Source organism: Hypanus sabinus, unplaced genomic scaffold, assembly GCF_030144855.1.
Source record: "Hypanus sabinus isolate sHypSab1 unplaced genomic scaffold, sHypSab1.hap1 scaffold_117, whole genome shotgun sequence".
NCBI classification, from domain to species: Eukaryota; Metazoa; Chordata; class Chondrichthyes; order Myliobatiformes; family Dasyatidae; genus Hypanus; species Hypanus sabinus.
Window position 1 is genome coordinate 9,381 of NW_026779229.1, and position 25,867 is coordinate 35,247.

Below are 25,867 nucleotides of genomic sequence, written 5' to 3' on the forward strand. Positions count from 1 at the left end.
CCACCCATTTTCCTAAGCTCCATGTACCTATCTAAGAGCCTCTTAAAAGGCCCTATCGTATCCGCCTCTCCTACCGTCGCTGGCAGTGCGTTCCACACACACACCGCTCTTTGCTTAAACAAAACTTAGCTCTGACATCTCCTCTGTACCTACTTCTAAGTAACTTAAACCTATTCCCCCGCGTGTTAGCCGTTTCAGCCCTGGGGATAGCCTCTGTCTATCCACACGACCAATACCTCTCATCATCTTATACACCTGCATGATTTCCCCCGGTTTGAACAAGACGATAAACCCACTGTGATTTTGACGTTCTCTCCCCTCTCTCCCCCTCCCTTCCCCTCCCTCCTTTCTCCCTTCCTCCCCTCCCACTCTCCCCTTCACCTCCTCCCCCACTAACCCCTCCTCCCCATACCACTCCCCTCCTCTCCTCCTCTCCCTCTCCCCTTCTCCTCTCCTCCCCTCCCTCTCTCCTCCCTTCCCCTCCCCTCCCCTCCCCTTCTCTCTTCTCTCTCCCTCCCTCCCTTGGTGTTTCACGTCACAGACCCACCTCACTCAGGCAATTAAAGGGACACTCAACAGTAAACGAACCTGCGGTCTCGTAACACAATGCACCTCTAAAGTCTGACAGCAGACTAGCGAGTGAATCTTCGATGATGTAGAGTCAGAAACCAAAGAGCTGCCAGATTGAGTCAGACTTTAGGGCTGCAAAGAGGAGGAAGAGGAATCAGACCAGCAGGATGTGGTTAAAAGTGAAAGATTAGAAGCATTTGGAAACTGGTTGATCGAAAAAAAAAGGTGGTTAATTTCTGCAAAATTCTGGTGGAAATCAACAGTCAGGCAGCAAATGTGAAGAGGAATAAAAAGACAACGTTTACCCCGAGCCTCTTCAGCATGCCTAGCCTGTGTACGCCGCTGCTTAACTGCTGCTTGAACTACAGAGATCTTCCAGCATTTTGTGTGCGTGCGTCTCTGTATTCCCAGCAACTGCAGAATCTCCTGTGTTTTATAACTGCATTTTACTTTGGCATTAGATACACGTTGATATTGAGTATATTGCTTATGGAAACCGCTTTCTGCGTTAAAACAGCTGCAGATTTTTCTATACACACGGAAAAAATGAGGTACAGACATTGAACCGGGGCTTGCAGAAATGTTTAATGGCACCGTGATTACCCATAGGGCCATGCGTTATGAATTTCGCCGGCGCTGAAGCACCGATGAAATGCGCAGGCGTCAGGTTGAGGACGTCTTCGAGTATCACGCATGCGCGCAGTACACTGAAGGCCTTGAAAATGTCGGGTGCGGGTAAGAGCGATTCTCCGTGTTTTTCTCTGAAACACCGACTTCAGAACGATTCCTGTGAAATCCGGACATCACAGTCCGCAATTCCGGGACAGTCCTGCCCTCTTCCCTCTCTCTCAGCCCCACGATCCGTACACGGGCCCCGGGGAGCTTCCGGCTGATGAGGGAATGGGAACCGATGGATCTCTCAGACAGAGCTGAGCTCCAGCTATCTAAACGCAAGGATTAGGAACTCCGAGAAAGGGAACAAAATCTTTTACATCACCAACTGAGAAAATCACCTTTGTTCCAACTCCAATCACTAATAAGAGAAAATCTGAAGATGCTGGAAATCCAAGCAACACACACAAAATGCTGGAGGAATTCAGCATTAGTACTCTTTTCCATGGATGCTGCCTGGCCTGCTCAGTTCCTCCAGTATTTTGTGTCTGTTGCTTGTTCTACCTCCTCTTGTTCTGGACTTTTCTACTGGTGAGAACATGTTTTGTCCCATTCTCTCTGGGTACTAAATGATATCAAGCAACTTTGCCCTGGGCAGCAAGTAGCTTTCACTTCACAAATGTGCCAGACTCCAGTGAGACAGAAAGACTTCTGCCCTTCCCTTCGTATTCATTGGCATTGCCATCACTGAGTTCACCACTGTCAGTCTTTGTCTGATGTGTGTATTGTGGCAATGCAAACGTTGCTGGAGAATTGGGGGAGGCTTCAGGGGAATATAGAAACTGAGTTCACCACTGTCAGTCATTGAGGGGGGGGTGAGGGTTCAGGGGAAATATTTATGTTGAATATAGAAACTGGTGATACTTGTGTGTATTCTGGAGTTGGAAAAGTTGCTGGAGAATTTGCAAGTGGGAAGAAGTGGCGTGATATTAGGAAATCCGAATTTTTAAAGCGTAACTTAGCAAGCAAACCACATATGGACAATATGCAAAAACTTTGGTGAGAAAATCCTTCATTACCCATTACAGGCCTGCTACATAGGTTGTGTGAGAGTGCAGATGAAGTGGATTGAACCCAGAGGAGATCAAAGTTCCTATTGACAGTGATTTGCTAGCTGTGAAAATGAATACCTCTCTATATAAAATTCACTGTGCACATCTTGGCACTGGGTAAAAAAATACACAGTGCAAGATTTATGTACACACTGGTTATTTCAAATTAGAGGGGGTATTGGAGGGAAGATGGGGAGACCTGTAGTGTCCCTGATGCCCTCACTCACAAGATGTGCATCCAGCTGCAGCTTGTAACCCTGCACTTTAAGGAGTTGGAACTTGAAACGCATATGGGAATTGATGGTCATTCCAGATACCAGCACTCTGCCCAGTCAGGAGATGATTTCTCTGTCCAACTTGGGAAGAACCTCACTGTAACAGTGTGATACCAGATCAAACCTTGGCAACTCAAGTAATCTCATCTGAAATGTTGTCCTACACCCATTGATGGATTTTGTAAATCTTTTACAGGTTAAAAACGGACAGGAATTTGTCTCCAGGAATCTCAAACACGACACGCCAGTTTTGTTGTCTCTGTCTAGATATTTAAGAAGTGGAGCAAGGGATCCTATCGACCATCCTTCCTGCTCAGACTGTGGGGAGGGATTCACTCGGTCATTTGACCAACTGGCAAGCCCGGCATTTTACACAGGAGAAAGGCCGTTCACCTGCTCAGACAGTGGGAATTGATTCACTTGGTCATTTCAACTGAAGGTACATCAGCAAGTTCACACTGGGCAAGGCCATTCATCTGTTCTGTGTGTGAGAGATTCTGCCGGGCATCCCACCTGTGGACACACCAGTCAGATGACACTGGGCAGTGGCTGGTCATCTGCTCAATTTCGGGGAAGGGATTCTCTCAGTCATCTGACCTAATGGCACACCAGCGTGTTCACACCAGGGGGCAGCCATTCACCTGCACAGTCTGCGGGAAGGGATTCACTCAGTCATCCCACCTACTGAGTCATCAGCGAGTTCACACTGGGGAGAGGCCATTCACCTGCTCAGAATGTGGGAAGAGATTCACTCAGTCATCCACCCTACAGAGTCACCAGCGAGTTCACACTGGGGAGAAGCCATTCACCTGCTCAGTCTGTGGGAAGGGATTCACTCAATCATCCAACCTACTGAGTCATCAGCGAGTTCACACTGGGGAGAAGCCATTCACCTGTTCAGTCTGTGGGAAAGGATTCACTCAGTCATCCAACCTACAGAGTCATCAGCGAGTTCACACTGGGGAGAAGCCGTTCACCTGCTCAGTCTGTGGGAAGGGATTCACTGATGCATCCCACCTACTGAGTCATCAGCGAGTTCACACTGGGGAGAGGCCATTCACCTGCTCAGTCTGTGGGAAGGGATTCACTCAGTCATCCCACCTGCAAAGTCATCAGCGAGTTCACACTGGGGAAAAGCCATTCACCTGCTCAGTCTGTGGGAAAGGATTCACTCAGTCATCCAAACTACTGGTCCACCAGCAATTTCACACTGGGGAGCGGCCATTCACCTGCTCACCGTGCGGGAAGGGATTCACTAGCTCATCTAAACTGAAGGTACATCAGAGAGTTCACACCGGGGAGAAGCCATTCACCTGCTCAGTCTGTGGGAAGGGATTCACTCAGTCATCCACCCTACAGAATCATCAGCGAGTTCACACTGGGGAGAGGCCATTCACCTGCTCAGAATGTGGGAAGCGATTCACTCAGTCATCCAGCCTACAGAATCATCAGCGAGTTCACACTGGGGAGAGGCCGTTCACCTGCTCAGAATGTGGGAAGGGATTCATACTGTCATTTTACCTACAGAGACACCAGCGAGTTCACACTGGGGAGAGGCCATTCACCTGCTCAGTCTGTGGGAAGGGATTCACTCAGTCATCCAACCTACTGGTACATCAGCGAGTTCACACTGGGGAGAAGCCATTCACCTGTTCAGTCTGTGGGAAGCGATTCACTCAGTCACACCATCTGCAGAATCATCAGCGAGTTCACACTGGGGCGAAGCCGTTCACCTGCTTAGACTGTGGGATAGGATTCACTCAGTCATCACAACTACTGGCACACCAGTCAGTTCACAATGGGAGGTAGCCGTTGTTATGAATCCCTGGGTTTCGTTTGCTGTGGACTGTCATTTTAAAAGAGAGAGAGAGAGATTAAGAAGGTGAATCAGCCTGACTTGCAGCTGGTTTACATCGTGTGCAGCTTGTTTAGTTTTAACCGAGGACATAGACACTCAGAGTCAGATGGAGACGGAGGAAAAATGGAAGGATCAAAACCAGGGAACTAGGGGCCAAGTGTCACCGTTTGGAACTTTCCTATGCCCACAAGGGTGGGTTAATTATCGATTTACCATACATCGAATGTGTGGTTGTCACCTTGTTTGATCCATAGGAGTGGATCGGATTTGGCGCATCCTGTGAAGACCACTTATGTGTTAACCCTTGCCGGCTGTGGTGTGGTTGTTCACTTGAAGACGACACACCTTGTGACAAGTCACTTTCAGTGATAATTTGTATGTGGATTTGGAGCGATGACAGATAAAATCTACAGTTACTGTTCTCTTGATTTACCACCAAAGAACCTGTGGAATTCTACATATTTGCGTTTTTTCGCCATTTACCCTGGATTACAAATCTCTCTCTCTCATCGCCTATACTGTAGTCGAACTGAACTTTCATACTTTACCATCTCAAGACTCTAAGCCTTGTTTCCCCCAAGCTCAATTGTTTGGGAGTTACATTTACACACAGTTATAAACTTAACATTGTTAACTTCTGTTTATCTTGTTTAAGTTGCAATATTACAAGTAGATTCTAATAAGGATAGATTTAGCATCAAAACCAGACTCCAGGTGTAGTCTATTGCTGCTGGTTTGTTTCTAAAGCATTATGGTTCATAACAAATTTGGGGCCTGCATCTGGGATATGAACAAATGTGGGGTCTATTGATCGATTAAATATCAATTTGATTGGGGAAATCCCTTTTGACTTATTTGTGTGTGGAAATCAGCAGCAATGGACATTTATAAATTTCTGGAATCGCCAACCCCTGAGGCATCAGGAAAAGCCAAAAAGAATGAATTACTGACTGTTGCTAATGGGTTGAATCTTAAGCAGGTAAGGGGGTGTGAAGGACCAGGGCAAGCATAAAACTGGGAAAGGAGGTAAAGGAAAACCAATAGGGATTTTATAAAATATAGGCATCCACCCCCTTTTTCAGAGACTGGGATCCCTGTTTCTACCGGTAATAATGTGCATTTCAATGTGTTCACTCAGCCCTCGATTCTCTAAATGAAAGGGTTATCCACATTTGATCTTTCTTTATATGATGACCCAACCATTTCAGGGATCATTCTATTGAAACTCCATTGCACTCTTTATAACAAATACTCTCTAACCACTTTGTTAATCCTCTGTGCAACAAAATGTGCATCTTCCGCAGCCCCATGTTGCCCCAACCACTCACCTCCTGAACCTTTCATTGGCCCCACTTGCACGTCAACCATCTGCCGGTGTTTTCCCCCTAATGTGAATCCCTCTGCTCACCACCACTGTGGGCTCAGACATTTCCGCAGATTTCCACCGGGACAAACATCCTGTCTGTCCCCTCTCACACCATTTTTTTTCCTTTCAATAAAATCGCTCCTCTCCCTCCCCAAGGAACTGGCATCAAACCGACAGGCCGAGCGGTCTCCTACCTCTCGACGACACATTAGCCTTCGGCCGCAGGAGACGCTTCACAAACGCCCCAACTTCCCTTGGAGGGAAATGGAACTAAATCAAAAAACGGACATTTACTCGACTGTGATGTGGAGTTTGAGGCTGGGGCGAGAGTCGAAATCAGCGGGGGTAACGCCCTCTGGACTTGTCCACCTCTGCGAACTGGTGGTAACAAGTGATTGACATCGCTTTGCACCAGAGGGAATAGAGCAGCCCCTGAATCCTCTGTTGACAGCTGTGGGGGAGGGCTGGTCACATGATTATTAGCCCAGCTATTAAACTGATAAAGCCCGAGCTCAGCAACACATGGATGACGTAAGACGCTGTGCACGTAAGGGCAGATCCCGGTGTGGGTCGCCCATGAGTGACGTCAGGCACGAGGGAGGTCTGTGCGACTTCACCTGTGGGGATGCACTCCCATTTAAATGCACCTTAATGTGCGTTTCTTATGATTTCAGAGGGATAACAACATTAATCACGGGTTTCATTACTGAATCCACTGTTGTGAGGTGTAAAGTCTCCTGTTATGTGTCCGGCTGGGCCTTGTTGGTTGGGGGCTATTGATCTATTAATTATCTATTTGATTGGGCATATCCCTTTTGATTTATTTGTGTGTGGAAATCAGCAGCAGTGGATATTGATAAATTTCTGTAGGTTGGATGACTGAGTGAATCCCTTCCCACGTACTTCCTCATCCAGGTCATCCACTCTTGGTCGTTCTGGAATCATTCTTTGACACTTCTCCGGACCCACTCCAATACGAACACATCTTTTGCTCAGATAATAAGTCGTAAGTACAGGTCGGAATCTGCTCACTATCCACCAACAGTGATCTGCACAATGTGTTGTAAAGCTATAGTATCGCATCCTTGCTCTTATATTGTTAACATTGCAGTTGTCATCCTTAATCAACTCAATCTGCAAGCAAATCTTTAGGGCCTCTTGCTCAAGGACTCACAAGCACTTATGCACCTCTAATTTTTTCAAGTTTCTCCCATCTACTTTTTTTCTATGCCAATTACTTCTACCAAATGTACATGACTTGCATACACTGTATTTCAACTGCTACTTTGCTGGCATTCTCCAGACCTATCGAAGTCCTTCTGCAGACTCCCGCTTTGCTCTAAACTATCTGTCCCAGACCTATCTTTGTATCAACCGCAATGTTCGTCACCAAGGTATCAATTCTGTCATCCATATCATTCACATTTAACATGAAACGATGCGGTCTCAATACTGATCCCTACAGAACAGCATGAGTTACCGACAGCAAATCAGAATTGCCCACATTATTCTGACTCTTTCTCCCTTGTCAGTACAAGTTTCTTTCCTGTAATTCCATGAGCTGTGATCCTGTTAAGCAGCCTCACGTGCAGCACCTTAGAAACATAGAAAACCTGCGGCACGTTACAGACCCTTTGGCTCACAAAGCGATGCCGAACATGTCCTTGCTCTAGAAATGCCAAGGGTTACCGACAGCTCTCTGTTTTTCTAAGCTCTGTGTACCTATCCAGGAGTCCCTTAAAAGACCCACAGGATGGTGACTGTTTGGAACCCATCCCACAGGGAGAGCAAGAGGTGAACAACAGGGGAGGATTTGAAAGGACTGTCCTGGAACAGAATCACAGGCAGGGTCCAGCCGGCCTGAGTTGACCCTCTGCTATGCACTATGTGTGTCATAAATTCACTGCGTACCGGAGACAGAGTTTAAAATAGAACTGATTTATTTGTCTCAGAACCAGAATATTAAACTCCAGTCCCATTAAAGGTGAATGTGCAGCAGAAGAAACTCCTCCCATGCCCAGTGACCAGGGTGCAGAACCGGGTGTGGTGAGCAGCAGCAATAGTTGCAGAGTTCAGCACTTAGTCACTCTCGAAATTGCATTCAGCAACGGTGATGGACATATATCCAGCATACAGCTTATTGAAACTTTCTCCCCAGTGTGAACCGGGTAATCTGTCACAAGTATAACAATGTTTAGAAAACAGGGATTTGGAGTGTGGGTCTATCCAATGAGAGAAATGTTCCTTCTTGTGAGTCTGGAAGAGAGATTTTCATGGTCTTTTGCTGGGGAGAGATGAGATGATGCGAATGGAGAGAGTGGGCTCTGTTTCTTTTTTTTTGTTTTCTTTACTAACCCTATAGTCAAAGTAAGAATTATAAATCTCAATTGTTTAATCACATATTGTGTACCGTTGTTATTTCGGGGTACAGTACTGATTTGTAACAGGTGACACATCACGCAGTATCCACCCAAATGACATTTCTTAAGTTTGGCCGGGCTGGGGCCGGGGGCAAATTAAGCTATATCAAGCTGCTAGCTAAAATGAGAGTTACATAAGCTTAGATTACTTAGTGAATCACTTCCCACATTCACCGCAGGTGAACGGCCACTCCCTAGTGTGAACTCGCTGATGCACATTTTGGTTGATTTGGCTGAGAGAAACTTTTCCCAAAGACTGACCAGTTGATCGGCCTCTACTCAGTGTGAACTCGCTGGTGTCTCTGTAGTTGAGGTGACCGAGTGAATCCCTTCCCACAGTCTAAGCAGGTGAACGGCCTCTCCCCAGTGTGAATTCGCTGATGTACCTTCAGTTGGGATGAACAAGTGAATCCCTTCCCACAGTCTGAGCAGGTGAACGGCCTCTCTCCAGTGTGAACTCGCTGATGTACCTTCAGATGCGATGACTGAGTGAATCCCTTCCCACAGTCTAAGCAGGTGAATGGCCTCTCCCCAGTGTGAACTCGCTGATGTACCTTCAGTTCAGATGAGCAAGTGAATCCCTTACCACAGTCTGAGCAGGTGAACGGCCTCTCTCCGGTGTGAACTCGCTGGTGTACCTTCAGCTTGGATGACTGAGTGAATCCTTTCCCACAGTTTGAGCAGGTGAATGGCCTCTCTCCAGTGTGAACTCGCTGATGTACCTTCAGTTGGGATGACTGAGAGAATCCCTTACCACAGTCTGAGCAAGTGAACGGCCACTCCCCAGTGTGAACTGACTTGTGTACCAGTAGTTCGTGTGACAGAATGAATCCCTTCCCACAGTCTGAGCATGTGAATGGCCTCTCACCAGTGTGAACTCTCTGATGTCCTTTCAGATTAGATAAGCAAGTGAATCCCCTCCCACAGTCTGAGCAGGTGAACGGCCGCTCCCCAGTGTGAACTCGCTGATGTAACTTCAGAATAGATGACTGAGTGAATCCCTTCCCACAGTCTGAGCAGGTGAATGGCCTCTCTCCAGTGTGTACTCGCTGATGTACCTCCAGTTTTGATAACTGAGTGAATCCTTTCCCACAGTCTGAGCAGATGAATGGCCAAACCCCAGTGTGAGCTCGGTGATGTCCCTTCAGTTGGGATGACAAAGAGAATCCCTTCCCACAGTCTGAACAGGTGAAAGGCCTCTCCCCAGTGTGAACTGACTTGTGTGCCAGCAGGTTGGATGACCGAGTGAATCCCTTCCCACAGTCTGAGCAGATGAACAGCTTCTCCCCAGTGTGAACTCGCTGATGTTCCTTCAGTTTAGATGACTGAGTGAATCCCTTCCCACAGTTTGAGCAGATGAACGGCCTCTCCCCAGTGTGAACCCGCTGATGTATCTTCAGTTTATCTGAGGAAGTGAATCCCTTCCCACATTCTGAGCAGGTGTATGGCCTCTCTCCAGTGTGAACTCGCTGATGTTTCTTCAGGTTAGATGACCAAGTGAATCCCTTCCCACAGTCTGAGCAGGTGAACGGCTGCTCCCGAGCGTGAACTCGCTGGTGAGCCATTAGGTCAGATGACTGAGTGAATCCTTTCCCAGAAATTCAGAAGTTGACCAGCCTCTGCCCGGTGTGGTGTGAACTAATTAGTGTGTCCACTGGTGGGAAGACCGACTGAACCCCTTCTCACACACAGAACAGGTGAATGGCCTTGCCCCAGTATAAACTTGCTGATGTCCCTTCAGTTGAAATGTCCAACTGAATCCATTCCCACTGTCTGAGCAGATGAACAGGTTCCCCCCCCACCACCCCCGTTTAAAATGGCAGGCATGGCAGTCAGTCTGATGATAGAGTGAATCCCTCCCCACAGTCTGAGCAGGAAGGATGATCGAGTGAATCCCTCCCCACAGTCTGAGCAGGAAGGATGATCGAGTGAATCCCTCCCCACAGTCTGAGCAGGAAGGATGATCGAGTGAATCCCTCCCCACAGTCTGAGCAGGAAGGATGATAGAGTGAATCCCTCCCCACAGTCTGAGCAGGAAGGATGACCGAGTGAATCCCTCCCCACAGTCTGAGCAGGAAGGATGATCGAGTGAATCCCTCCCCACAGTCTGAGCGGGAAGGATGATCGAGTGAATCCCTCCCCACAGTCTGAGCAGGAAGGATGACCGAGTGAATCCCTCCCCACAGTCTGAGCAGGAAGGATGATCGAGTGAATCCCTCCCCACAGTCTGAGCAGGAAGGATGACCGAGTGAATCCCTCCCCACAGTCTGAGCAGGAAGGATGACCGAGTGAATCCCTCCCCACAGTCTGAGCGGGAAGGATGACCGAGTGAATCCCTCCCCACAGTCTGAGCAGGAAGGATGATCGAGTGAATCCCTCCCCACTGTCTGAGCAGGAAGGATGATCGAGTGAATCCCTCCCCACAGTCTGAGTGGGAAGGATGACCGAGTGAATCCCTCCCCACAGTCTGAGCGGGAAGGATGACCGAGTGAATCCCTCCCCACAGTCTGAGTGGGAAGGATGACCGAGTGAATCCCTCCCCACAGTCTGAGCAGGAAGGATGATCGAGTGAATCCCTCCCCACAGTCTGAGTGGGAAGGATGATCGAGTGAATCCCTCCCCACAGTCTGAGCGGGAAGGATGACCGAGTGAATCCCTCCCCACAGTCTGAGCAGGAAGGATGATCGAGTGAATCCCTCCCCACTGTCTGAGCAGGAAGGATGATCGAGTGAATCCCTCCCCACAGTCTGAGTGGGAAGGATGACCGAGTGAATCCCTCCCCACAGTCTGAGCAGGAAGGATGATCGAGTGAATCCCTTCCCACAGTCTGAGCAGGAAGGATGATCGAGTGAATCCCTCCCCACAGTCTGAGCAGGAAGGATGATCGAGTGAATCCCTCCCCACTGTCTGAGCAGGAAGGATGATCGAGTGAATCCCTCCCCACAGTCTGAGCAGGAAGGATGACCGAGTGAATCTCTCCCCACAGTCTGAGCAGGAAGGATGATCGAGTGAATCCCTCCCAACAGTCTGAGCAGGAAGGATGACCGAGTGAATCCCTCCCCACAGTCAGAGCAGTAAGGATGGTCGAGTGAATCCCTTGCTCCACTTCTTAAATATCTGGACAGAGACAGCAAAACTGGCGTGTTGTGTTCGAGATTCCCGTAGACAAATTCCTTGTAATTTTTAACCTGTAAAAAGATTTACAGAATCAATCAATGGGTGTAGGACAACATTTCAGATGAGATCACTTGAGTTGTCATGGTGTGATCTGGCAACACACTCTTACAGTGAAGTTCAACCCAAGTTGGACAGAGAAATCATCTTCTGACTGGGCAGAGTGCTGGTATCTGGAATGACCATCAAATTCTCTGATGCTCTTCCTGTGTCTATCAGAATGGGGCACTTCTGCCGTCTCCAATCTGTGACCTGGCTCAGTTTGACTCTCTCCATTGGTATTATTCCCTGTTCCCACTGAGCTGCATGGTTTCCTGTTCCCACAGTAACTGAAACACTCTCACACAAAAAGCCAGCAGTGCATTCCATGCACCCACCACTCTTTTTTTAAAAAAATAGTTACTCCTGACATCCCCTCTGTATCAATTTTCAAGCACTTTAAAACTCTGCTCTCTTGTGTTAGCCATTTCAGCCCTGGGAAAATAACCTCTGGCTATGCACACGATCAATGCCCCTCATCATCTTATACACCTAAAAAAGCTCTTAACCAAAAAAAAGGATATTTTACACATTATACGTGATCGAGTTCATCTGCACTCTCACACAACCTATGTAGCAGGCCTGTAATGGGTAATGAAGGATTTTCTCACCAGAGCTTTTGTACATTGTCCATATGTGGTTTGCTTGCTAAACTATGCTTTAAAAAGTCAGATTTGCAAACATCACTCCACTTCTTCCCACTTGCAAATTCTCCAGCAACTTTTGCATCACCACAATGCACACAGGTAACACCAGTTTCTATATTGGACATAAATATTTCCCCTGGACCCTCCTGAGGAATTGAGGATATATAAACAAAATCATTTTGAACCTATGAAACCTCTGGCCAGAAGAATAATTGGGACTGAATAGGAATTTTGAACTGATGTGAACTCAGTTTTCAGCATTTAGCTAAGACAGGCTCATTACCAGTTCTCTGAGGCTTGCAGAGAGACACACTGAGAGCTGATAACATTATACATTGTACTCATGTTTGAGTAAGTGGAGGAGGACTCCCTGATAAGGACAGGAATGAACTTGTTTGTTATTAAATCAGGGCCTTGCAAAGGGAATAACTGACAAGGACGAGACTGTACATCCATCTGTAATTAAAACCTTGATTTAGTAAACTCTCAATTCTAAGTAATTAAGTTTTGCACCAGTTCGAACAAGATATTGCAATAGTAATGTATGGGCTTACTATGTACTATGTACAGGCTGTAACCTAAGTCAGTCCATTTGTAAACAGTGGCAGTGCTTACGTGCCTTCCCTTTGACAACTGGGTCTCAATCTCCTGCAGAAGAATGCACAACAAACTGTGGTGATGATAAGAAACTGGACTCCCGAGTTTTAATTGGACTCAACTTTTAACATTTGTCATCACGAACAGGATCCCAATACAGGGAGTGCCAAGCAGACGGGCTGAGTAAGCGGCTGGACCACTCTGGGGACTGCAGAGACTGACCAGGTGCCCAATAGGTATTTTACCTTTTGTCACTCTCCGTTACTTCATTTGGAGGTACGGTCCCTCACCCAAGGCTGATTGCTTAGCTTGACGGGATTGGGAAAGAATCTGTCGAGAGGCTCGTATAAGGAAGGCAAAATTTTGCTAAGTGGGCATGTGGCGGTACCAGGTAAATTTTACTTAAGTGGGCAGGAGGCAGACATGCCAGGTAATTTCATTAATTGAGCAGGAGGTGCCAGCCGGGTAAAGTTACCTGATCGATAATTGAGCAGGAGGCTTTGTGCCGGGTAGATTACTTAGAGGACATGGGTCAATTGCAGTCGATTGATGCGAGTGGGCCAGGAGCAGCCCTACACAATATGTCTGAGAGTTTTCCAGGCAAGGAAAAAGATTTTCAAATGTTGAGTGCAGCGCTGAATAAGAAATTGGGGAACAAACTGTGGCCACGGGGGGGGGAAGGGAAACTGGGATATTACATCATGAGAACAAACAGTCAATTTGATATGGAAAAAGAACTGTGGAAAGAAGTGGAAATTGTTGAAAGGGAGTGAAAGGAAAAGCAGATATGAAGTGGAACAGTATGTTATTAGCAAGTTGGAGTAAGAATGCATGTGACAATGGGGTAGAGGTATGTACTGCAAAGATTGGGAGACGCTAAAAGTGAAGTGTGAATGGGTGGATGTGCGCCGAAAACGAGAGCAGGAAAAACAACGTAAGCAAACCAATGCCGGCCCAGATAGGAGAGAAGGGCAGGAACGTCAGACAGACAGACAGACAAACGTACTTTATTGACCCTGAGGGAAATTGGGTTTTGTTACATACTGATAGGGAAACAAGGGATCCCAAACCCATGTCTGTCATACCGACCCTGCTTGAGGACAGTGACCGTGATGAGGAGTGGGAACCCCCCCCCCGTACCTCTCCTACCTTACCAGGGGCCAAGTGCACCCACTGCCCCCAAACCCCAACGATGGCCGCTCGGGTAAAACAGCAGGACAGGGAAGTGGGGGGGGGGGGGGGGGGGGTGCCACTTTACCATGAGATCCTGAAAGGGAATACAGAGGGTTATTCCGAGACAGGGAGGGAAGAATCCAATAAAACCCCAGAGTTAATGGCTCCACAAAGACAATTCCCACCCGAATGCTGCCCAATCCACGAGCAGGAGGAGGGACAGCCCTCAGTGATACCTGTGTATGCACCCTGGAAGCCTCAAGAAATGATAATGATCATGAATCAGGCCCCAGATTCCAGCGCAGTGTGTCCGCAATACAAAAATGTTTAATGCGACTCCACAAGATTTATTCAGTCTCTGCTGCATGATTCTCTCAGCTGCTGAGGGGAGGAAATGTAAGGCAGAATTGAGATACCAAACCTATCAGGAGTTACAGGCGGGAAACCATAATGAGAATGAACAGACAGACCAGATCATTCAAGCCTTGGAAAGGGCTCTCCAGCAACCTGTAAACATTAGTAAAGTACTTGAATGCAAACCTACCCCTGGGGAATCGGGACCAGACTATTGGGAATGATTTGTGGCCTGCTATGGCACTTTCACAGGAGACCAAGCCTTTAATAATGGGAATCTGTCCCCCCAGTTTAATGCCCTACTGTTCTATCGCTTACCAATATAGATAGCCAACACGATTAAAAATAATATGGACTGGCCTGGCAATGACCGAAATCGAATGCGACGAGCTTTGACATATCATTGCGACCCGACTTTCGAATCCCGATCAACCTTGAAGAGAACTAATATTAAAGGTGAATATGTTCAGTGGAAAGAAGGATGCGAGTGGGCTATATCTGGGGATCAGAAGAAATGAAAGCTACCACGGGACAGGTGGGGAAGACAACCCGCTTAGAAATGGACAAGCAAAGATGCTTCCTACTGTGATTTCCACCCCTCAGGAAGAGCCCAATGTAACATTGCAAGTTGCTGGAATTCCAGTTCCATTTATGATTGATATGGGGCAACCACAACCACTCTCGATCAGGAAACAGTAACAGAAAAGGGATTCCAGCTATCAGACGCTACAATCACTCTGTCTGGCTTTGAAGGCATAGCATGTACGTGTTCACATAACCAGCCTCTGCAGGTGGAATTCCAGGGGAACCAGTGTGAGGTTTCATTCACAGTCACCACCAGTCGGGGGTGTCATCTCGTAGGGAGAGACGCTCTGTCTGTTGGAAGTCGAGAGCCTATGCACAGACAATGGTATCACCCTGCAACTAGCGAACAACCAACAGCTTCCCCAATTTCTGAACCCCCCCCCCCCCCCAGGTAGTGGGCACTTAATCTGGACTCCACTGAGTTTGAACCCCACCTGCCAGCGGCCGACCCTCATGTGATTCTGTGCTTTGACACTAGGGGGTGCTCATCTGAGGAAAGCCATATTTCTGCACCCCTCGAGGGACAGAAGTTCCCTTTCACGGTGCTTGGACAGGTTAAAGGAAGAGAGGGCAGCTCATTACTGTCCGAAGTTCTGGATTTCCTTTTGCGACAGACAGGACTGGTGGCTGCCCATACCAGCATCAGGGTTTGCCCTGGGTTCCCTGACTACACCCTGACAAAACAAGCCTCCAGCATGAAAGCCTCCAGACTGGCAAGATTTCCTGTGGGCCATCTCCGATACTTGAAGGAGTCGGAAGTGAAGACGGGACATCTAGTAAAACTCTCTTTTAATATTGACAAAACCCAAGATGGTGTACCACATCTCTGGGCAATTTCAGGCCATGAAGTTGGCCGCACCAACTGCCCCCTGTCTGGGTCACAGTGAAAGAAGGACAGACTCTCCCATCCATTCTGCAGTACTCCCTCAAGCCTGAGGCAACTTGTTACGAGGATGGAATCTCTTTTGTGGACCCAGCAGGGAAACGATGCGATAGTGATGAACAGTTGAATAGTTGAACAGGCCTCTTTTGAAGCAGCTGTCTCTGCCCAGAAGGCTGAGCTGTTTGCTTTGACTCGTGCCTGTATCCCAGGAACAGACAACAGTGGGAACGTTTACACAGACTCCCGTTAGGCATTTGGAATTGTACATGACTACGGGGCTCTCTGGGAACATGGGGATTCCTGACTTCCTCTGGCCACCCCATTAGTAATGCCACCTTTGTAAACAACTTACTCACCATTCTACAGCTACCTCGAGTTTTGACTATTATTAAATGTGCAGCCCACGCCCGCATGTCTAACCTGGTCACTGCAGGCAATGCTTTAGCAGGTTAGACAGCGAAAAGTGCGGCACAATCCTCGGTAGTTGTAGTCCGCTCGGGTTCCCGTCAAGCAATCCTCCGTGACTCAAGCAGAACGGGTTTGCCGGACACGAGGGAGGTGCGTACTTTTCAGGGGGACGCCTCTAAGGATGAGCGCAAACTGTGGTCCCAGATGGGGTTCCAGAAAGACCCCGATCTAGGTTTTTGGATCACCCCAGTGGGACAGGTCTGGGTTCCTACACAGTTTTTACCAACATTGGTCAATTATGTAAATAACTGTACACACTTGGAAAAGGAGGGAATGGTTGGTATCCTGAACCCTGCACACCGGATACGACTCCCTTGACAGGTGAAACTTTTTCGTGTCTACAAGTTGATTTCATTGAATTGCCTAGAGTACATTGCTATAGATACTGCTTGGTTATTATAGATGTGTTTAGTAGATGGGCTGAAGCTATTGCAACTACCATTAATACTGCTGTGACTGTTGTGAAGGTTTTATTACGGGAAATAATTCCCAGGTACGGCCTGCCAGAGATGCTGAGCTCTGACAATGGCCCACAATTTGTGGTGAAAGCCAACGAAGGAGTTTGTAACAAATTAGCTATCAAGCAACAATTCCACTGTGTACACCACCCACGGGCCACTGGCAGAGTGGAAAGAGCCAATGGCACTCTGAAGAGTAAACTGGCCAGACTAACAGCGGAGACTGGACTCACTTGGTTGAAGGTCCGACCAGTCGCCCGATTCCACACGAGGGTTACCCCACAGGGGAAAACAGGGTTGTCACCAGCTGAAATCATTTACGGACGGCCCACGAGGACACCCTGGGAACAAAGTCTCAGGATTAAAGGCTAAATGAATAAGAATAAGGAACCTTGGTTCTCGAGGGAACTCTGATAAAGAAAAAGAGAGATGTATGACATGTATAAGAACCAGGGAGCAAATAAGGTGCTTGAGGAGTATAAAAAGAGTAAGAAAATACTTAAGAAAAAAATCAGGAGGGCTAAAAGAAGACATGAGGTTGCTTTGGCACAGGGCCAAGGATAATCCAAAGAGCTACATCAGGTATGTTAAGAGCAAAAGGATAGTAAGGGATAAAATTGGTCCTCTTGAAGATCAGAGTGGTCGGCTATGTATGGAATCGAAAGAAATGGGGGAGATCTTGTTTTTGCATCTGTATTTAGTAAGGAAACTGGCATGGAGTCAATGGAAATAAGGCAAACAAGTATTGAGGTCATAGAACCTATACAGATAGAAGAGGAGGAGGTGCTTGCTATCTTGAGGCGAGTAGATAAATATCCAGGACCTGACAGGGTATTCCCTCGGATCTTGAAGGAGACCAGCGCTGAAATTTCAGGGACCCTGGCAGATATATTTAAATGTCGATATCTACGGGTGAGGTGCCAGAGGATTGAAGGATAGCTCATGTTGTTCTGTTGCTTAAAAAAGGCTCTAAAAGTAATTCTCGAAATTATAGGCTGGTAAGTTGATGTTGTTAGTGGGTAAAATATTGGAGGAGTACTAAGAGATAGGATCGACAATTATTTAGATAGACAAGGTCTTATTAGGGAGAGTCAACACAGCTTTGTGTGTGGTAGGTCATGTTTAACAAATCTATTAGAGTGTTTTGAGGAGGTTACAAGGAAAGTGGATGAAGGGAAGGCAGTGGATGTTGTCTACCATGGACTTCAGTAAGGCCTTTGACAAGGTCCCGCATGGGAGGTTAGGTAGTAAATTGGATTAGACATTGGCTCAATGGAAGAAGCCAGAGAGTGGTAGTGGAGGATTGCTTCTCTGAGTGGAGGCCTGTGACTAGTGGTGTGCCACAGGGATCAGTGCTGGGTCCATTGTTATTTGTCATCTATATCAATGATCTGGATAATAATTTGGTAAATTGGATCAGCAAATTTGCTGATGATACAAAGATTGGAGGTGTAGTGGACAGTGAGGAAGGTTTTCAAAGCTTGCAAAGGGATCTGGACCAGCTAGAAAAATGGGCTGAAAAATGGCAAATGGAGTTTAATACAGACAAGTGTGAGGTATTGCAGGAAAAACCAATGTAGAACAGATAAGGTAAATGGTGGGGCACTGAGGAGTGCAGTAGAACAGAGGGATCTAGGAATACTGATACAAAATTCCCTAAAAGTGGCATCATGGGTTGATAGGGTAGTAAAGAGAACTTTTGGTACAATGTCCTTTATGAATCAAAGTATTGAGTATAAGAATTGGAATGTTATGGTGAGGTTGCATAAGGCATTGGTGAGGCCGAATTTGGAGTATCGTGTGCAGCTCTGGTCACCGAATTACAGGAAGGATATTAATAAGGTTAAAAGAGTGCAGAAAAGGTTTATAAGGATGTTGCCGGGACTTGAGAAACTGAGTTACAGACAAAGGTTGTATAGGTTAGGGCTTCATTCCTTGGTGCTTAGAAAAATGAGCGGAGACTTCATAGAGGTATATAAAATTATGATGGGTGTAGATATAGTGAATGCAAACAGGCTTTATCCACTGAGGCTAGGGGAGAAAAAAACCAGAGGACAAGGGTTAAGGGTGAAGGGCAAAACATTTAAAGGGAACATTTGGAGGGGGGCTTCTTCTCAACTGGTTCTGACAGAGGCATAACTGGTTCTTCTGGGCACATTCTGTCTCACTCCCAACTATTTTGTACCTTCCTTTGCACAGGTATGTAATGTCTAAAGGACCAGTGTTTTAGTAAATGAGACTCACCAACTTTCTCCTGACTGAATCACTGGAATCTCTGAGTCAGATGGGTTCTCTCCAGTTTATGCTCTCAGTCCTCGGGTTGTTTCATTGTTGCTGTTCCCTCGTCTTCAGTCGTGGTTTTTCTTCCAATAAATCTCTCACTGCGGGTCTAACTTTAACATGTAAGATGATGAAGCACATTAACAATACAAAGGAGGACCAAACATTTCTGCTTAATGTTACTAGGAACAAAACTCACTGAAATTTAAACGTTGAAGGCAAATATAATGATCTCAGTGAACAATCTTTTATTGTCCCTCACATTTCACAAAACAATATGGGATTAGAAGGGGCCATCATTCAGTCATGGTAAGACATAAGACAAAGGAACAGAATTAGGTGATTTGATCCATCTGTTCTGCCCACCACTCAACCATGGCTGATGTTTATTCCAACACCATATTCCTGTCTTCCTCCTGTAACCCTAAACCTACTTAGCAATCATGAGTATATTAATCTCTGTCATAAATATACCCAAATGGCAGCCTCAATCAGACTCTGTGGCAACAAATTCCACAGATCAGACATCTTTTGGCAAAAAAAAATTCTCAACTGAATTTTAACAGGAAGCATCTTTATTCTGAGACTGTGCTGTCAGATCACAGACTCTCTTAACCATACGTCCCTCCACCAACCCCACCGTCCCTCTGAACTCCATCGAGCACAGGTCCAGAACCATCAAATGCTCCTCATACATAACACCCATCATTCCTGAGATTATTCATGTGAACCTTGTTAGCCACAACTGTACTGAAGACATTTCCAGGAATAACAGACAAATTGGTACCAGGATAATTGACAGGGAAAAGTTATGCTTTCATTACTGTTCTACTATCACATGTGCTGGTGCGTGGCCAAGTGGTTAAGGCGTTGGTCTAGTGATCTGAAGGTTGCTAGTTCGAGCCTTGGCAGAGGCTGCGTGTGTGTCCTTGAGCGACGACACCGGTGCCAAGCTGTATGGGTCCTAATGCCCTTCCCTTGGACAACATCGGTGGCGTGGAGAGGGGAGCCCTGCAGAGACTCTAATGGAGGCCTACAAACTATCACAGCCATTTTCATTTCCAGGTTAAAAAAGGTCCATTTCATGAAATATAAACCAAGAAATAAAAAGAAACTGGAATTACCAGAAACACTCAGCAGGTAAGGAACAGCTTACAATACAATTCAATTAATAACATTTCATCAGATTGAGTTCAAACATTTTCAGTTTTTAGTGCAGATCTCCAGCACAGCTGCCTGATTTCCACTGTGCACGAGCACTCCCAGTACTCTTTGCTGCCAGTAAAATGCTGCAGTGTGTCAGCCCGTCACTGTTCATAAACTAGCACCTCCACAGCAATGCACAACAGAACTGGGACCTGATGACTCTCCGACATTCCAGCTAACAATAACCGATTCTGGAAATGACTCAGCGAGGCCAAAGGTACAAAAGAACACTTCACAATGAAGACAAGGTTTAGAAGAAAGTTTGCTGATATATAACATTGAGGAGGTGGGATACAAGGCGGACTGAGGATGACCCAGATGGTTGATGTATATCACTGAAACGGTGGGGGGGGGGTATGAGGGGACTGGACAGAGGTTGAACAAGATGAGCAGATGGAACCAGGTGGGAGAAGGGATCAAGGACGATCACTGATGGTCCTCCAGCAACACATAGGTACTGAATGAATAGTACATACTATTGTACAAAAGATTCTAAAATGACAGAATTAGCAAAAATAACAAGAGCTTTGCCGGATATATTTTGACCCTCACCAGATTTTTGTCAACCCACCATAGGAAGTTTCCCATCTGGACACTTCACGCTTTGCATGGTAACTACTCTGCCCATGACTGCGAGGAACTGGTAAGACCTTTGGATCCAGATCAGCACATCACAGAAACCATTCTCCCCCCTAGACTTGCCAGTCCCTTGGTAAAGCAGGCAGTGAAATCAAAGATCCCCACAACCTGGGTCATTCTCCTTCCTCACCCACCCCAATCCGGGAGGAGACACAACAGGCATAAAGCTCCAGGACAAATGTGAGGAGCCTCAGGAAGCGAGGCGAGTTCGGGGGAAGTTAACGGGACTCAGTGACCAAAATCAGATTTCCCAACACAACATGGAGGATGCGTGACCACCCATCTGGAGATTGTGAACATGCACAAAGAGATTGTTACTTCTGCGTTTAAATGGGAGGGGCAAATGAGATCATGTGACCGGTGAGGTCTAACACCCCAGGCATAGTCTCCAGCTTCCCAGCACTCTGTGGAAATAAACAAACTTGCCCCTCACATCTCCTCTCATCTTAAATGTGTCAGACATTTCAAACCCCAGGTAAAACATAACGTCTGTATCTACTCCTCTCATAATCTTGTAAACGTCCATCCAGTCTCACCCCAGCCTGGCTGTTCTGGAGAAAACAACACAAGTTTGTCCTGCCTCTTGTTAAAGCTCATGCCCTCTAATCCAGGCAGTTTCCTGGTACACCTCTTCTGCGCCCTCTCCAAAGCCCCGACATCATTCCAAGAATGGGGGCGACCAGAACTGTATGAAACACTCCAGATGTGGTCTAACTAGTTTTACAAAGCTGCAACACAACTTCATGAGTTTTGAACTCAGGGCTTCAACTAATAAAGACAACCATGCCATTTGCCTTCTTGACCATCCGATCAATCTGTGCAGTCTCTCTCAGGAAGCGATGAACTTGGAGTCTAAGATCTTTCTGATCATCAACACTGTCCAGGGTTTTGCATTTAACACTGTACTGTCTCATACATTCAGGGCTGCAGTGCTACCAGAGCGGAGTGCCACTCCAGCACCTCTGTAAAAAACAGTCAAAATAAACAAGCCGGAAATTTAACAACGGCCGCATATTAAAAAGAGGGAATCTTACAGAAGCGGGGGTTGGGAAGAGGGGGTGTTGGCTGATGGGGAAAAATACCACTAATAACTTTAGGATATTTGATCATTTTTGGTGAATTTTTTTATTTAGGTATTTGTGAAATTCCTTCTCGCTCGACCTGTTGTCCTAGGAAGCTGGGAAATACCTGTACACAAATGCGAGCATTTTTCTGCTTTTTCAAATGGGTACCATTGGATTCCTTGAAGAAGCAGGATTAGGCAAGGAATGATCCTGGAAATCCAAGTTTACAAGTTGAAAACAATGAAAGAAAAATTCACTGCTCGCTTATCTTTGTCCTGATTTTGAGCAAATACACAAGCTAATCATCCAAAATCCTCTTCTACACCTAGATAAATTAAATCTTGTTTTACAAGCCAAATGGAATAAAAGACATTCCGAGGCTTTAAGCTAGTTTTACGTCATTTCAGCTATCATTAGTAGTGGATCAACTCCTTGGCCTCGCTCCACCAACTGTAGCTGATGGGAAAGAGGCTCTTTTTCTCTTTGTGTTGACAGGAAAAAGAGTAATTTAGTGAGGCAATGAACGAGATGAAATGCATTTCCAAAACTCCCAAATGGTTGCTCTCCTCCCCGTTAACATTTATCACTTCCAAAATACAACATTTTCTATTCGTATAGATTCGATAATAATGTATGTAAAGATTCAAGCCTCTTCAATTTTTTATATATTTAAAGACCAAACAGGATCTGTAAAGGTTTAACCATGTAACACCCGACCTGTGAGGATATTGTGAGTATCAACACTCACAGGTACACTTCCCATCCAATCATTTCTGCGAGAGAAATGGTACGAGGCAGTTGCCAACCTACCGCTTTTGAGACTAATATTCAGCAATATTCGTGGCTTTAGCAATAGTTCATCAGACGTTCTTTTTCATACTTGATTACTTGGTTCCAATTTAGGTGGCTAAAAGTGTAAAAAAAATGAATGGCTTTATTTCTGTTATTTTTATACCTCTGAGGAACACTGCTAAGCGCTGTGGGCCCTGCTGTCTGCTTTGACTCAGTCGTATTAGTAAGGCTACATCTGTGGTGGTCCGTGGATTGCTCGCTAAAGTAAATTTTTCTCACTAACAACCCTTTGGCTTCTTAGCAAACAAAGTTATTTTACTTGCGTGATAATTATATTCTACGATAATCAGTTAAGTGCAACCGTGCAATACTTTCTCATATTATTAAATTATTATATGTTTAATTGTACCAGTTATACACTGAAATGTAGTGACAGGCTGTAATCTTGTTAATGTCTTAGCTATCACTATATTTCTGTGGAGCTCTGGAATTCATATATTTCTTTCACCTTGGTTTACTGCTTGACATTATAAGAAGCCCTATATATGTCACACCCAATTTGTGTACCTACTCATTACACGAATGGGGCAAGGAAGTTGTTCAGTGCATGAAATGAGCAGGTAGACAAATTGGGTGTCACACACTAGAGGTCATTGATAAGTCCGTGGACTAAGGTGGAACGAGTCAATTTTACAAAACCGAGCAATTTTCATTTACCTGAAACAGAAATACCGCAAAAGTTATTAACTTCAAACTTTCTGCAGAATCACTCAAAGAGTTGAACTACACGTGCAGGTCCCGAGAGTTGTATAACTTTAGGCCTTCTAACTTAGGCCACGAACTTATCAACCACCCTCCGTACAGCTCTGGCACCTAAAAAATTACCACTGCACCCCTGCTCCAGCCGTCCGGCAGAGCTCGGGCCCGGCCCTTTCCCAATGCAACCGGCCCACATTTATACAATTTCGGGATCAACCCTGACTCACCCCCGGTCGAATCGGAGAACTGCCAACAGCTACAGAGAGCAGTGCGCATGCGTTTAGCAGAGGTTTCTACGCAGCGCCACCCGTGGCCGGAGGCCCGCGCAGCTCCAGCAGTCTCCAGGGGTCCATGCAGAGCCACCAGTGGCCGGAGGCGGGAGGAACAACGGAGAGGTAAATCACAAACACCACAAAGTCTGCAGATGCTGGAAATTCAGAGCAACACAAACAAAATGCTGGCGGAACTCAGCAGGTCGGGCAGCATCTATCGAAAAGAGTTTTCATTTGAACCCTCCTTCAGGACTGAGATGGGATGGGAGAAATATCTGAATAAAATCGGGGCGGGCGAGGAAATGTCTCGCTGGAAGGTGATAGGTGAAACCAGGTAGGTGGGAAAGCTCAAGAGCAGAAGAAAATAGAGTCTAATAGGAGAGGAGAGTGGAGAATAGGAGAAAGGGATGGAGCAGTGGACCCAGAGAGAAGTGATAAGCAGGTGAGAAGACGTGAAAAGTCAGAGAGGGAGTGGGAGGGAGGGGTGTGAGAGAAATTTGTTCACCGGAAGGAGAATCGATATTCATGCCATCAGGTTGTGGGGGTGGGGGTAGACAGACGGAATATGAGGTGCTGATCCTGGACCCTGAATGTAGCCTCATCTTGGCACAAGAGGAGGCGATGGGTTGACACGTCGGAACGAGAATGGGAATCGGAATGAAAATGTTTGAACATCGGGAACTCACGCTCGGAGCGGATAGTTCAAAGTTTAATTTATTATAAAGCAGTTATCCATAAACAATTCTGAGTTATTTTGTTCTTCTCCGGAAAACCACGAAACAAAAAAAGAGCATGAAAGTCGCTCCGGGAGAAAAATCAAACTCCAACCCCACCCCCCGGATCAAGAAGAACGTCATCCTGATCATCAACCGCCAAACCCACCCCTCCAGACAAAAGGTAACTATAATATTGATACCCCCCCAAAAAAAACCCTACCCCGCACAACTGCGGAGGAGCCGGTGTCACCAGTGTACATGCGGCCGCATCGGGAGCAGCGGACACAACGGGCGACCCCGGAAGATTCACAGGTGAAGTGTCGCCTCAGCTGGAAGGATGTTTGGACAACGGAGAGAGTTCGGCCGTCCGGCCCTTTCACTGTGACACCCCGAACTCCACATCAAATCCGTCCAAACGAATCTGGGTGAACTTTAATTACCAATAAATATAATTCCTCTCAGCGATCAGCTGTCTGAGTGATCCCCTGACTCTGAGAGAAAGGGGTATCTATGGTCCACACTGTCAGGGTGTTGAGTTTACCAGGAGACAAAGACTGCAGGGACGAGAGGTTTTCTGTTGACTAATACACTGTGTGTGGACCCCGCTGGCAATCCTGGCGTTGTGACCCGAATCGAGACAAACACCACGCTGCCCACTCCACCAACAACACGGCACAGCCGGACACTTAACAGAGGACTACATCCCACAACACTGGATTCAGTGATGAAACCCGTGATTAATGTTGTTGTCCCACTGAAAAGACCATTAAGGTGCTTTTAAATGCCAGCGCTCGCCCATAGGTGACGTCAGACAGCTCCTCCCCCCACGCGCCTGACGTCACACATGGGCTCCCCACACCGGGATCTGCCCTCACGTGCGCGGTGTCTTACGTCAACAACGCGCTGCTGTGCTCGAGCTCCACCTGTTTAACGCCTGGGCTAATAATCACGTGACCAGCCCCTTCCCCACCGCTGTCAACAGAGGATTGAGGAGCTGCGCTACTCCCATTGGTGCGAAGCGATGTCAATCACTGGTTACAACCAGTAGCGGAGGCGGACAAGCGTTACCCCGCTGTTCGTCTCCCGCTCAAGCGCCTCCTCAGAGCGGAGAAAACCTCAAAGTAAATGTCCGCTTTCCGATTTATTTCCATTTCCCTCCGAGGGAAGTTGGGGCGTTTGTGAAGCGTCTCCTGCGGCCGGTGTATCGCTGAGAGGTAGGAGGAGACCACTCGGCCCGTCGTTGATGCTGGTTCCCCGGGGAGGGAGGGAGAGGGGGGATTTTATTGAAAGGATGAAGATGGTGAGAGAGGGGGCGGACAGGATGTTTGTCCCAGTGGGGACAGGAGGGGCTCATCTGTGGAAATGTTTGAGCCCACGGTGGAGTCGAGCAGAGGGATTCACCACATGGGGGGCAAACACCGGCAGACTGTTGCACTGCAAGCGGAGCCAATGGTCCGGGCAGAGTGACAATTATTTGGGCTTTGTCGAGATTGTACCTGGAATATGGTGTAAAATCCCGCTCCCCATACTAACACGGGTTATACAGAC

General features: G+C 46.8%; 2 protein-coding genes across 6 annotated transcripts in view; one reads left to right on the forward strand and one right to left on the reverse strand.

Annotated features, from left to right (window-relative positions):
• LOC132386465 (zinc finger protein 229-like) overlaps positions 1-25,867 on the forward strand; it is a 29,231-nt gene that overhangs the window by 925 nt on the left and 2,439 nt on the right. The window contains exons 2-5 of one of the 2 annotated variants that reach the window (XM_059958764.1): positions 1,180-1,305; positions 2,766-6,799; positions 12,818-12,906; positions 19,937-20,011. In XM_059958764.1, coding sequence (XP_059814747.1) covers positions 3,170-4,378 — 1,209 coding nt within the window. In that variant the 5' untranslated portion in view covers positions 1,180-1,305; positions 2,766-3,169 and the 3' untranslated portion in view covers positions 4,379-6,799; positions 12,818-12,906; positions 19,937-20,011. Of the gene's footprint in view, positions 1-1,179; positions 1,306-2,765; positions 6,800-12,817; positions 18,143-19,936; positions 20,012-25,867 lie in introns of those variants that run through there. The other variant, XM_059958763.1, reaches the window with a different exon arrangement.
• Positions 710-23,936, reverse strand: LOC132386464 (zinc finger protein 132-like). 4 transcript variants are annotated; one of them, XM_059958762.1, is made up of 5 exons: positions 23,559-23,936; positions 22,591-22,687; positions 18,836-18,980; positions 16,825-16,932; positions 10,046-11,401 (listed from the first exon to the last, which is right to left on the reverse strand). In XM_059958762.1, the coding sequence occupies exons 4-5, from the start codon at positions 16,906-16,908 to the stop codon at positions 10,046-10,048; spliced, it is 1,440 nt and encodes a 479-aa protein (XP_059814745.1). In that variant the 5' UTR covers positions 16,909-16,932; positions 18,836-18,980; positions 22,591-22,687; positions 23,559-23,936. The 4 variants fall into 4 exon arrangements, 3 of the variants coding, with proteins under 3 accessions (XP_059814745.1, XP_059814743.1, XP_059814744.1); XM_059958760.1 differs by having other exon boundaries at positions 18,836-18,984; XM_059958761.1 differs by having other exon boundaries at positions 18,836-18,984; positions 23,290-23,936.

Coding starts and splice junctions, on each gene's coding strand:
- LOC132386464 (XM_059958762.1), bottom strand. CDS start 16,908: ATGATTTCAGCTGGTGACAACCCTGTTTTCCCCTGTGGGGTAACCCTC. Junction 11,402..16,824: donor CTGGTCGGACCTTCAACCAA/GTGAGTCCAGTC, acceptor ATCTTTTTACAG/GTTAAAAATTACAAGGAATT.